The sequence below is a fragment of the Pseudomyrmex gracilis genome, unplaced genomic scaffold, assembly GCF_002006095.1.
Source record: "Pseudomyrmex gracilis isolate BER0280 unplaced genomic scaffold, ASM200609v1 scaffold_153, whole genome shotgun sequence".
Classification (NCBI taxonomy): Eukaryota; Metazoa; Arthropoda; class Insecta; order Hymenoptera; family Formicidae; genus Pseudomyrmex; species Pseudomyrmex gracilis.
The window spans coordinates 206,271-219,140 of NW_018020737.1; the positions used below are offsets into that span (position 1 = coordinate 206,271).

Consider the following 12,870-nt stretch of genomic DNA (forward strand, 5'->3'; position numbering starts at 1 on the left):
TATTATATTATCATATATATCATATATATATATATATATTTCATGATATATATATATATATATTTTTATGAAAAAAGAAAATAAAGAAAAAAATGACAACGACCAAAATCAGGATGTATCGCACGTTGTCTCGCATCCGTAAACCGAAAAAGATGGATTTTGTGTAATACGCGCCGGTAATAATCTGTCTTTCTCGCAACAACGTAATTCTACGTTGTAGGTCAAGCGGTCAAAGACCTTTTGGTGGTTCATCTCGCCGGCGAAGCTAGCAAGCTGGTGGTATTCGCGGATTCCGAGATTCGCGCGGTTCCCTTACATCATTGCGACTCGCCAGCTGCGGCCACCTGCAGAACTTGCGTCGCGCTACAGGATCCTCATTGCGCTTGGGACGCGACCGCGAATCTCTGCGTGGCCGTGTCGACCAAACTTCACGACAGCGATGCCGACAAGACGCTGTTCCAAGATATCTCGACCGGCAGACACAGAAGCTGCGGATACGAGCAAGGTATTATTGTCGGCTGATGTAAATTTGTTTCCGTGTGTACACCGTTACCGTGTGTAAGATACCAGTTTTGACTCCGAAAATGAATATATATGTATATATTAACGCGACGACACGTAAAAAAACTCTGCCTGGATTCGCTTGCTTTAATTCCGATCAAACGAATCTCCTTCTCTCGTTTTTTATCTCGTTGATTTTTTTTATTTGCCTTTGGTTTTTAGTTTAATTCATTTTTTTTTTATTTTACTTTTGTTTTTACTTCTTTCGCGCGTGCACCAAAATGGAAATAAAAATAACGGAACGCGATTCGAAACAATGAAATAAATTACTTTAACTTGACCGAGTATAAAAAAAAAAAAAAAAAAAAACAAATTCTTATTTTTCGAAGACACAGCGAATAAACGAACGTGTTTAGTTCGTTCACTTCTGATTTTCAGTTGATGACAAAAAAAACGGTCACAAAATCATGTGTATACACTTACGCTTTGCTTGTTTTATTTGAATTTCAATCTATTTTGCACACTTTATTTTTTCCCACTTTATCTCTCTTTTCTGTCTTGTCGCTTTCTTCTTTTCCCGCAAATCTGAACACACGGCGATTTATTTGAAATGCAGAGAACGAGAAGAGTAAGTGCTAAAAACTATAAGAACGAATGAACTTACCCTTGTGGCGTGGGCGTCCAAGTAGTACATGGTCTTGCTTCTTTTTTCTGCCGAAAGAAAAGTACCTCTGAAAAATGCATGTGTTAAATGTTAAAAAAAAAAAAAACAAAAAAAAAAAACACACACACTGCTCGCACAAGTTGAATGTTAATTAACATTTCTCTCGCACACGCTCAGTTAAACCGAAAACACACGGCTAATAGCTTCGGTCATCTCGCTGAGCATTAATGCGTACTTTGCCCAGGCGTCATGTATGCCTTCACACAGCACGTCAGACGCATCATATCTAGATATTCGTACATCATGACTCCGGGTACTGTGCCTGACAGTTTGATAGTCGCGTTTGATGTATGCGGAACGTTAAACACGCAGTGTCCGCAAGGACAAGGTAACAACATCAAATGCAACATTAAATATATATAATAACAACCATTAATAAATTAAATTCCAATTAAAATCAAAATTTAGTTACGCAATATCAAATATAATAACGGGACGATAAATGAAGATAAATTTAGAAACGATTGAATTTCGAACGTTTTTCAATTAACGTCATGATGCACGAACCGTTTCTAAATGCGACGCGTTCGATTCGAAATTAGCTGAAAACCGAATGAAAGGCATTAATGACCGACACACACACACACACACACACGCACGCACACACGCTCCAAGTATGCAAATTCATGTGGTATGTCATCATTTGTCCTCTATCATCATATTGGTGACTGTTACTTCAGAAATGACGAAACCCGTGCAACCAGCGGTGCCGCCCGAAATTGGGCGCGACAAGCAGCCCAATGAACGGAACAATGAAATCGTCATCGAGTTGGATGGGGAAAATCAGTATCGCCGTACGCAACCGAGGGCTAACGAGCCTCAAGGTAAACCCCCCCCCCCCCGTTTGCGCTATACAGAAATTGCCACTTCACGCCGACAAGAACGTGTATTCTTCTTCGACGTCGAAAAGAAAAAAAAAAAAAATGAAAAGTTCTCTCTCTGTTTCACTATAATACGCAATCCTCGCTTTTTTTTTTTAAAACAATTCTCGCGTTTTCTATTTGTTTTTCCTCCCCCGATGCGGTTTTTTACTTTGTCTGTTTTTTGTTACTAATCCGTACGAGTATGCTAGCACGACGGTACACTATTGGCAAATGAACGTGATAAAAAAACTTTTTGTTTATCGAAGAAACGATATTTTCGAGAACGACAGCGCGAAGAAACGTTTCGATGAGTTTCTTTCTGACGTTTATCTTATAAAAAAAAACAAAAATCAACGCTCGAATCTGAAAACTGATACATCTCATTTTTGTTTTTGTTTTTGTTTTTGTTTTCTAGTCGCATTTGTTCCAATATAACAGATTGTGGTGTGTGAGTTAATTTTGAATTTTTCTTGCATTCTCTTTGCAAATCATATGTCTGTCGATAATCAATCTCTGTCTTTGTTTCTGTTTCTTATGTTTCTTATCTGTCGCTTGAGTTTTCCCGCTTTCGTTTCCTTGTCACTTTCAACAGAATGCGTAAAATAAATCTTCCCGCCATGAGAGATGGTGTTTTCTCTTGGGTGTGTGTCATTCAACGTTCATTACCGATCTGATTGCAGGTGTGACTGTGACACCAGTGGTGTACTCGGCCCAGACGCTAACGGGCGCGCTGATCGGCACCTGCTTCTGTTCTCTGGTTGCCGGTTTCGCTTTCGGTTTTTGGTTTAGTCAAAGGCTGCGCGGCTCGTCGTATCCGGAGCCGTCCGAGCAGCGACAACAGCTCAACCGATTAACCGAGACTTCCGAGTCGCCGGGATTTAATAACAAATCCATCAATTTGGTGCTTAACGTGCCGCCCAAGAATCCAAACGGCAAAAACGCAAACTCGTCCGCGGAAAACAAGCCGGTGCAGAAGGTGAAGAAAACGTATATATGATACAGAAGACGACACAGGGCCGTCTGAGGCTTACCGCAGGACCCGACGGGTTCTGGCGTATCTTCCACCTCCTCTTCTTCCGACCTCGCGGAGTCGGACGAGCGCAACGACGAGGACGGGGAGAACGACGAGGATGACGACGGGACGACGCCTACGAGCCTCACCACCGGTATCGCCACCGATCACACAAACAACACTCATAGACCGGACGAGGGCGATCGCTACGGGGATCACTATGACGAGGATCACTACGAGAGCGTGATGAACGACGAGACTTGTTCGCTCGAGTATTTTGATTCTTACGACGCTCAGCAGCGATCAATGACCGTGGATCCGAGATATGCGACGCGCTATCATCAATCAGATTGCGTCGAGACCGCGATGATGAACGCGCCCTGCGAAATCGAGGATTCCGGCGGTAGCGATAGCGCCAACAGCCTCGACGATCTCTGCGGTCGTAACATTGCCATTGACGACGTCGGCGATCGATTCAATCAATACGCCGCGATCAACAACAATCTGCGCGATCAGTACATGGTGCCGACCCGGAGTCCGCGCGAGCTCAACGCGAGGATTCTGTCGCTTTTCAATCCGCAGTTCTTGCCCAACTTCAACAACATGATCACGTACATGGCCGGTAGTCCGCCCCCCCGGTCCCAGTCCGTGGTCCAGTACAGCAGCGAGGACGACAACTTCCAGCGCGGAAGCAGTACGAATTATCGCAAACGCGACGGCACGAACTCGATGTGTTTCCGACGCGGTTTGACTTACGACACGCCACGAAAGTGACAGTACTTTCCGAGCGATTCGCTTTATTTCGCCGTTTCTGATTAATCGGAATTTATACGCGTTCGCAATAATTCCGATGCTCTCGTTAGAAAAGTAGAAGAAGAAGTGCTTGGAGAGTGCGCGCGAGAGATCCATATTTGGTATTTCTCAACCTCCCGCGTAGGAAAACCGGGAACCGGGAACTGTCTATGGGATGAGGTACTACGCGCGCAAGCGAAAAACCCCCTTTTTCTTTCTTTTTCCCGTAGTTTCGCGACGATAAACGCACGGCTGAAAGTTTGTGGTTTCGAGAGAGATGCGTTCATGATCACACATCGACACGCAAACCTCGCACGTTGTGTCATAAAAAAAAAATGGAATGGCGAGTCACGTTAAATAAGCACAGAGGTTATTACTTTTTTTTATGATATAGTTTCTCAAAGCTTTTCTCTCTGTGAATACGAATCGCGCGTCGTGCGCGATCACGGAAGAATCGTATTCGATCGTTTTTTTTTATTTCCTTCGTTCGTTTTTTCGATCGCGATGTTAGCCGATCAGAAGGGAGAGCATCGAGTGTGAGGAGAGGGAGGAAGCAGTGTGTACGCCAACAACGACGACGAGGCTGAAGAATCGACAACCGTAGTAATGTAATGTGATAACTAAATATGAGGACTGTGTTCGTAGCAGTGGCCTGTTAGATGCTTAGACTGATGCAAGATAAACACAAAACAAAAAAAAAATAAAAAAAAATAAAAGAAACGAAAACACACACTTGTGTAGAGACATTTTAAGCATTCGCGCGAGAGATAAGAGAGAGAGAGAGAGAGAGGCGTGCCTTCCGTGTATTAATTGTTGGCAAATCTTGATCTATAAACAAGGAACGGAGTGTTATTAAGGCCGGTAATAGATTCGGGCAAGTGCCTCATTTATGCGTTTTGTTTTAAGATTATAGAAAGAAGCGAAGCAGAAAGAGAGAGAGAGAGAGAGAGAGAAATCTAAGTAAGACTAATTTGAGTGTCGTTGTGCGCTTATTATCGTGCTGTGAGTAGGTAATGGCGAGGATTGTAGGCGTGAGCACGATTGTACGTTTACGTTCCGGTGGAGATCCGGTAGTGAACGTAGTTTCTTCGAGGAACGGATATACATATAGAAAAAAAATTAAGAAATAATTATAAAAAAAAAATTACACTAGATCTAAAGAGATTAAAAAACTCTAGGATTAAAATTTATGATTTTGTTTTAAAATTACGACGAACACAAGGACTGATTTAAAGGTAATATAGTGAAGTAGTTTTTTTAAAGTTTTTCTTAACTTTTTATATATAGTATAACGTATGTACTATGTTGTATGCAAATTGTGGTTTTATAAGTTGCGAGAAAGTCGCTGAATTTGAACGTTCGCGAAACATTTAGATATAAAAATAATGCGGCTTCCTTGAAAGGCAATGCGAGAGAAAACGTTTTTTATATAATCCAGTCTCGAATTTTGATTCCAATTCAACATGTAACCAGATATATATATATATATATTTATAAAATTATATTGTATATATATATATATATATATATATATATTGTATATGTATATACTTTTGACAATATACGTTTATTTTTATTTTTTTTTATGTGTAATTAACCCGTTGTGATGTGTTTTTGTTCGGCATGACCGAGTCCTCGAAGAAATGTCGGCGAAAGGAGCTGGAATTGAACGAGATTCCGCGGAAAAATCGGTTCTGTATAGCGTATATTAATAACGACTGCGATAAGGTCTTTACACGTGCGCATTTACTCGACAGCCTGGTCGCGGACAGAGTGCCTCTAAATAATGAGCGTCTTGTTTTTTTTTTTCAAGAACTCGTCGAAAACGGTGGAAAATGCAGTTTTGTGCATTGACGCATTTGATATTTCTCCTGTTGTTTCCGTGCAATTTCCGAGAGAGAGTACTGATTTTTTATAATAATATATACACTCATACACACACACACACACACACACATCTATTATATATCGCACACCACTCGAATGCGATGCATTGTTTTTTGAAAGGCAATTTAGCAAAAATTAAGGAAACTTTTGATGCCTAATAATAAATAAATAAATATATATATATTCGATCCGATACACACACACAGGCGCGCGCGCGCGCGCGCGAGAGAGAGAGTCTCGTTGTGCGCATTTTTACGAGTATTTTCCGCCGTGTTTCGTGCACTATTAATTAATCCGCAACTTCTTCTCATCGCTCATTAACTAACACTGCCGCGCAAATTCTAACACGCCTCGAGCGAACTAAATATCGTAAGACATTCTTACCGTAATTCTCACCGATTGTTACTGAGCGTTGGACATTTTTAAGAGATCAGGGTAAAAAAAAAAAAAAAAACCAGAAACATTGATCAAGTGCTTTCGACGATAGAGCTCGACAGCTACATACACAATATCACACACATCACACCAAACACTTCTGATGACTGGTAATTGCGTGCTGTGTAAGCGAGAGAAAAGAAAGAAAGGAAATCGTGTAAATATGTAGAACTGTTTTTTATCGTTGAAATCATTTTTAAATCGAGGATTCATTCGTTATGCTACTCGTCACGTGGGCAGCAGTGATAAGCATCATTATTACACGTATATTGCATTTCCATTGCTGCGCATATACGCATTATACGAACATACACATATACATATATACATATAAACCACAATGCGCGCGCGTGTGCATTAATTATATGCGTGCGCGTTGACGCGAACACGTGTGTTTTTTCGATTCGCGTAGCTAAAATCGACGCTACTCGACGTGAAAAGAGATGTGTGTTACGCGTGAGAGGCAGCTAGCAATTAGATTTTACGCGCTGACTTTGTAAACAAGAAGAAGTCCTTGTCTTTCCTTAAATAAAATAAATTTTTGCCATGCCCCCGTTCACGTCGCGCACGATCGATTCCGGCTGGCAGGCCTTTTACAAATTAGCGATGTTTTGTGTAATAGGAAACATCCGAACTATAGGTACCTTAAACGCGAGATTATATGACAGTAGAGAAAGAGAGAGGAAAAAAATCATTGTTATATATACGTTAATTTCTAAATTGAGAGAACTGGCGAGGCATATATATATGTATATATATATATATATATATATATACATATATATATATATATATATATATATAAATTTACATGTGTATACAAATGTACTGTTAGAATAATTATTTACATATACGAACACTTGTACATAATGCTCTGTTTAAAAACCGACTATATTGCGCTTTTGAAGCTAAGTCCTGTGTCATGAAAGTGGCGTGAGAGATGAATCTTGCAAATAGATTAGAGGCATGACAGCTTCTCGTACTTGCGTCAGCTATTTTATAAATAAAAGGATTAGAGAAAAAAAAAAAGAGATTGGAAGATAAAAATACTTCTTACAAAAAATATGTATTAATTTCTTACAAAAATATGTTTCGTATTATTATAGATTTCTTATTGCACACATTCTTTGATGTTTCTCGAAACCGTCGTGGTATGTGTTTGTTTAATCATATCTCATATTTTATGTAATCGAAGTTGATGTTATCGCGTCGTTTAATTTTATCGAATCGTATGTAAAAATTCTTATTTTTTTATACTTTGAAAAAAAAGATAAATTTTTTTCTTTATAAAAAGTAATTTTGCGCAATTCGCAAAATTATCATTCTCTGGCAAAACTTTTTACGAGATTATCACATATATAAGAAGCATAAAAATAATTAAATATCAATACCAATTGTGACAATATCTGAAAAATGTGTTTGTTAGGTAGAAGAAATATGTTTGGGTCAGCGAGAGCTACGCTGAAAATGATATATATATATATAAATTTTAAAACAGCAGGAAAGAGAGATAGAAAGGAGCTTGAAGAAATATTAAAAAAAAAAAAAAAAAAAAAAAAAAAANATAATGCAAATGCGAGAAAGTGATGTTGTTAAATAAATTCAGTTTATAGAGTTTCGAGCGGCTTTATAATTTCTCAAACTCTGTGTCTGACTTCGTACGTGTCCGACTACGTCGCGTCGAACAGAGAAAACAAAAGGGACTAGGACAATGCCGACGAGAACGTGACGATACAACGTGAGACACAGTAATCGTAGACTTATCGCTCGCATTAATTAGATAATATAATCGCAACATTCCACTGGAAGCCGGGACTGCCAATACGTTCAATACGTGAGTTTGGCAGTGGGCTGCAAAGAGATCGAATAGTGCATGTAAATAATTATTAATGTCTTTTTATTCTTACTTCGAAAATAAAGAATGTAATAAATGATTAAAAACCTTTTTTTTTTTTTTGAATCATTGATTCTGTATTATTGTTGCAAATGTGTTGCTTCGTACGATAGGCGATTGTTCTTTGTTTCATTCTGCGAAGAGCAATAACACGGAAAACAACACAGATAATAAAGAAATAATAACATTTAAAAGGAAAAAAATAACGAGACATACGGGAAAATATATAATAATTTTACAATATTATTTAAACAAACATATATACATTGAACAAGAAGATATTTCGTAAGTTTAATTTTAAATTTAGTTTTCAAATTGTTACTAACTATTCTATTTCTATCGAATACTTGTCAAATTTTTTATATTTTTTTTAATATAGAAGTTTTATCAAATGTTACGCAATTTTATGTACAAGAAGAAAAAAAATATCAGAAATTATATACAGGTAACGCACGAAACGTTTACGAGGTGCAATTACTGAATGTTTTCAAATAAAAACATGTCCCGCAATTTCATTGATTGGCATTCAGCCGTTTAAGAGAACAACGAAATCGAGTTCCAAGTACCCTATGCGTTACAAAATGTCACGTATAGGTACTTTGTCACGCTGTTAATTGAAACTACAAAATTTATTGCTGAGCGCTGTATGGCAGTCCGGGCACACATCTTTGCCGTGCCAATGCAACACACACACACATCTTTTTTATGTATATAATACTATAATTCTCCAATTAATGTTAGATAAAAGATAGTTGAAGTCACGCTAAGTTACAATAACATTGTTTTTTTTTTTTTATTATTAATTGAAAAGAATATTTTTCACAAAAGAACACGATTATCTTTCTCGTGTGTGCTCCGTACTTGTAAAATCTTTTTGATACTTTCCGATATTTTATCGACCGAGGTTTTACAAACATATATTTTTCTCTTAATTAGTACAATTAAAGAACTATATAAAAAAGATTAAATTAAAAACCTAATAATGCAAATCCTTTACGTTTCACTGCAACAATCGAGCGTAAGCGTATATCAAAATGCAAAAAAAAGTTTGGAAAAAAAATTTATATAAAAATAATTATATATATCTAGAAAAGAATTGTTATACGATGTCCTTTGTATCCTTACGCGTTATTGTTGTGTAATTTCACCAATTGATCATACACTGGAGAAACTGTACATCTTTATATACAAGAAGATATCTATATATGAACTGATAAAAAACTAATGCATACATAGTGATATAATAGATAAAAATAATAATATATTCTCAGAAAGAAACAAGTTATGTTAATCTGAGAAGAGCGCTGATGTGCGAGGGATAGGATAAAGTGTAAAAATAAAAAAAAAACAGAGTTGTATACCATTTTCTGCATATTCCTTTAGACTAAAAGTTTTATCTGAAGTGGTATGTATATGTATATATATATATATATAAATGGTATATATATATATACATATATATATAAATTGATCATGTGTATGAGCGAAGAGAACGCTATCTCGAAAAAAGATAAAACTGAACCAGAATATCGTAATATCTTGTGAAAAAAAAAACGAGGTACGAGTCATCTTACCTCGCGCGAAAAAGAGAAACGAAATTTTTATATATAGATATATATATAATTCCTCGTTAAAACATACATGTACTTCTGAGGCTACGATATAAAGATAAACTATACGTAAAAATTCCGTAATAAATTGTCATAAAAATAACACGACGCAACCTTACAGTATGTATATATAATATATATATAGCATATACCGAGCAAAAGTTTATCACTCTGCGCGGTAAAATAATAATAATAACGACCCGCATTTATCAATTGTACCTTTTCTCAAAAAATTGAGTGCGCGGTACGCAAATTTGAGAACAGTGATAACTTGCGTATCACGCACGCTCATTTAATAATTACTAGAATACTTTGTACATCAATATTCGATGTGAGAGAACGATATAAATGATTATATATACATATATATATATATACAAAAGAGAGCTTCGTTTTTTGAACGTATTAAAGGTAGACATTATACTTTTAAAACGATTACTTTTTACGATGCGTTTCACGAATCGAATGTTATTATTTTTATTATTTCTGTACCTTGTTAATGATCGTCGCTCTTTCTCCCTCCCCTTCGCCCCCCGTTTTCCCGCTCCATTTTGCAAAGAATTATATTTTCTAATGCGCCGACCTATATCAGCGAATCTCAAAACTAGTTAATAGTTTGTTTACTACATAAGTTTCACAAGACTTGTACGATATGAGTGATCAATAAATTAATAACAGAACAACGCTTCGTGGTGGTCCAGAATAAAAAAAAAAAAAAACATTTTAAATGCGAAGTAGTGAAGAAAGATATGATTTATTTATTCAATGAATATTATTTTCCACGTCAATTCTCTTCGGAGAATCAGCGGGAAAGATGCGCGGTCGAGTGCCGGTGCGGTGATTTGTTCTGAAAAAAGCTGCATTTTCTGAAACCCAGTTTTTTTTTAGTGCATCGGTGAATAAAAAATCGTGAAAACACATAAAAAAATCGACAGAAAACACTTCGTTATGAGAAATGTACTCAAATAACGAATTTATTTTTTTTTTTTTGTTTTTTTTTTTTTTTTGTTTTTATTTACACGAGTCTAGACTATACTCACTGGCTTAATAAACGCACGGGACTTTTGCGCAAGAGAAATAACAACGCATGTTTCTGTACGATGTTACATAAGATTATATTTCGCAACTTTCTTTTTTTTTTTTTTTTTTTGCGGTGTTCTTTTAGCGGGCCGGACCCATTAAAATGTGACAAAATGTTCGTTCGTCGTAATGATACATCCACTCGATTCTTTTTTTTTTACTTCTTCGTTTCCTCTCTTCCTCGTCCCGGTTTCTCTTCTCCGTTTTTTCTTTTTTTTTTCTTACGATGATCAGTCAGCGCATTTGTTGTTTTTTTTTTTCTTTACGTGTTTCGGTCGCGTTTCGCCCACACATCGATTCTAAACAAGTCTCTCAAATAGTCTCTCCGATCGAGGGGGAACGGGAACGCGCACGTGCGCACACACCGTTCTCACGACGGCGAATTAAAGATCTTTTTCTTTCACTTTCACATACGCATGCCACGCATACTCTCTCCATTTTTCTTCTTTCGCTCTCTTCTTCTCAAGAATAACGAAAGTAATACTAATACTAGGTTTGAAGAAACAATTATGCACACACCGGGCGTTTTATCGGTAAAAAATAGCTTTCGCGTGATTCATTCTCTTTTTTTTTTTTTTTTTTTTTTTTTCGGTGTATTTTGTTGACCATCTTCGAATGTAAGTTATAAAAAAGACTTCGCTCGCGTGCCGACAATACGAGTTATTAGATACTAACACGAGTTCTCTGTCTTGTGACGAGAAAAAAAAAAAAAAAAAGAAGCATCTTATTCGACAGACTGCCAGAAGCGAATGTGGAAGTTTTTTTGTTTTGCAAAAAATCAAACGTACTGCCACCTCTTTCCTCGCGACGAGTTTACTATAAAAAGAAGCGCTGCGAGATCCAAGAAACGCGAAACATCGCGCGCTCGTGAATCTGCGATTTTGCAGATGGGTTGATATTTGTTTTTTTTTTTTTTTTTTTTTTGAAATAAATGTACCTCGAATTTTTCTTCGTGATGNGTGGAAGTTTTTTTGTTTTGCAAAAAATCAAACGTACTGCCACCTCTTTCCTCGCGACGAGTTTACTATAAAAAGAAGCGCTGCGAGATCCAAGAGAGAGAGATCATCGCGCGCTCGTGAATCTGCGAGTTAGCAGATGGGTTGATTTTTTTTTTTTTTTTTTTTTTTTCCACGAAATAAATGTACCTCGAATTTTTCTTCGTGATGATCGCTCATTCATATTCCGAGAGCAGGTTGTAGCTTTGTGTAAACAGAGTTTTTTTTTTCGCAATTACCTCCGGATATTTCGGGGATGGAAAACAAATAAACTTTTAAATAAACTTTACATCGCCTCTGCCGATGGCGAAAATTTGCTCCCGCGCTTTTGTGGTTTTCTCTTTTTTTTTTTATCATCCGGAAGTGTCGCGTGTATCTCGCGCATTTGGATCTCGCAGCAACCATAAATATTTAGGTAAAAAATATCGCAATTTCTCGCTGGGATCTCCGAGCGAGGGATCTAAGACTCTCGATCGAGTTTCGATATCACAATCACACACGCACACGTTAATCACACTTTGTTACTCCTTTTTTCTCTCATTCGCTCGCATTTCTCGTGGTTTGATCCTTAACCGTGTTGATGCAGAAAAAAATGCTTCAAATTGCATTTTGATATACTCGACTATTTGTAATCAAACAAGCTGAAGATACGTAACATAAATATTTGGAATAAATAAACAATATTTTATTAGCTAATAAATATTTTGGTAGTTTAAATATGTTAACGATTAAATATTTAATTTAAACAATTATAAAAAAAAAAAACATGTTTAAACGATAATAGTTTTTTTTTCTTTTTTTGTTTTTTAAATATTTGAGGGAACATAATTCGACGAGTGATTTTTGATGATGTTCACACACAATTAGCCAACACCGTCAAGGATTAAAGCGCTCGCACACACGCACGTATTCCATGTTTCTTAAATTGTTTTCTCGTTAACTTTTCGTGGCATATAGAAAAACAACGCTCGATGCCGGCTAGTGCAATTAAAAAAAAAAAAAAAAAAAAAAACGAAAAACCGAAGATTAATACAAAATTTCTCCCGGCTGTCGCGAACGGGAGCCGCGACAAACATT

The 12,870-nt window shown here is 36.9% G+C and overlaps 1 protein-coding gene across 1 annotated transcript in view; it reads left to right on the forward strand.

The window, feature by feature from the left end:
* Positions 1-5,378, forward strand: part of LOC109857270 (semaphorin-1A-like) — a 193,181-nt gene extending 187,803 nt beyond the window's left edge. Inside the window, exons 13-16 of the mRNA XM_020433431.1 lie at positions 221-505; positions 1,906-2,049; positions 2,769-3,064; positions 3,125-5,378. Of these exons, the coding sequence (XP_020289020.1) occupies positions 221-505; positions 1,906-2,049; positions 2,769-3,064; positions 3,125-3,874 (1,475 nt within the window). The 3' untranslated portion in view covers positions 3,875-5,378. The remainder of the gene's footprint in view (positions 1-220; positions 506-1,905; positions 2,050-2,768; positions 3,065-3,124) is intronic.
* Positions 5,379-12,870: the final 7,492 nt, after the last annotated feature.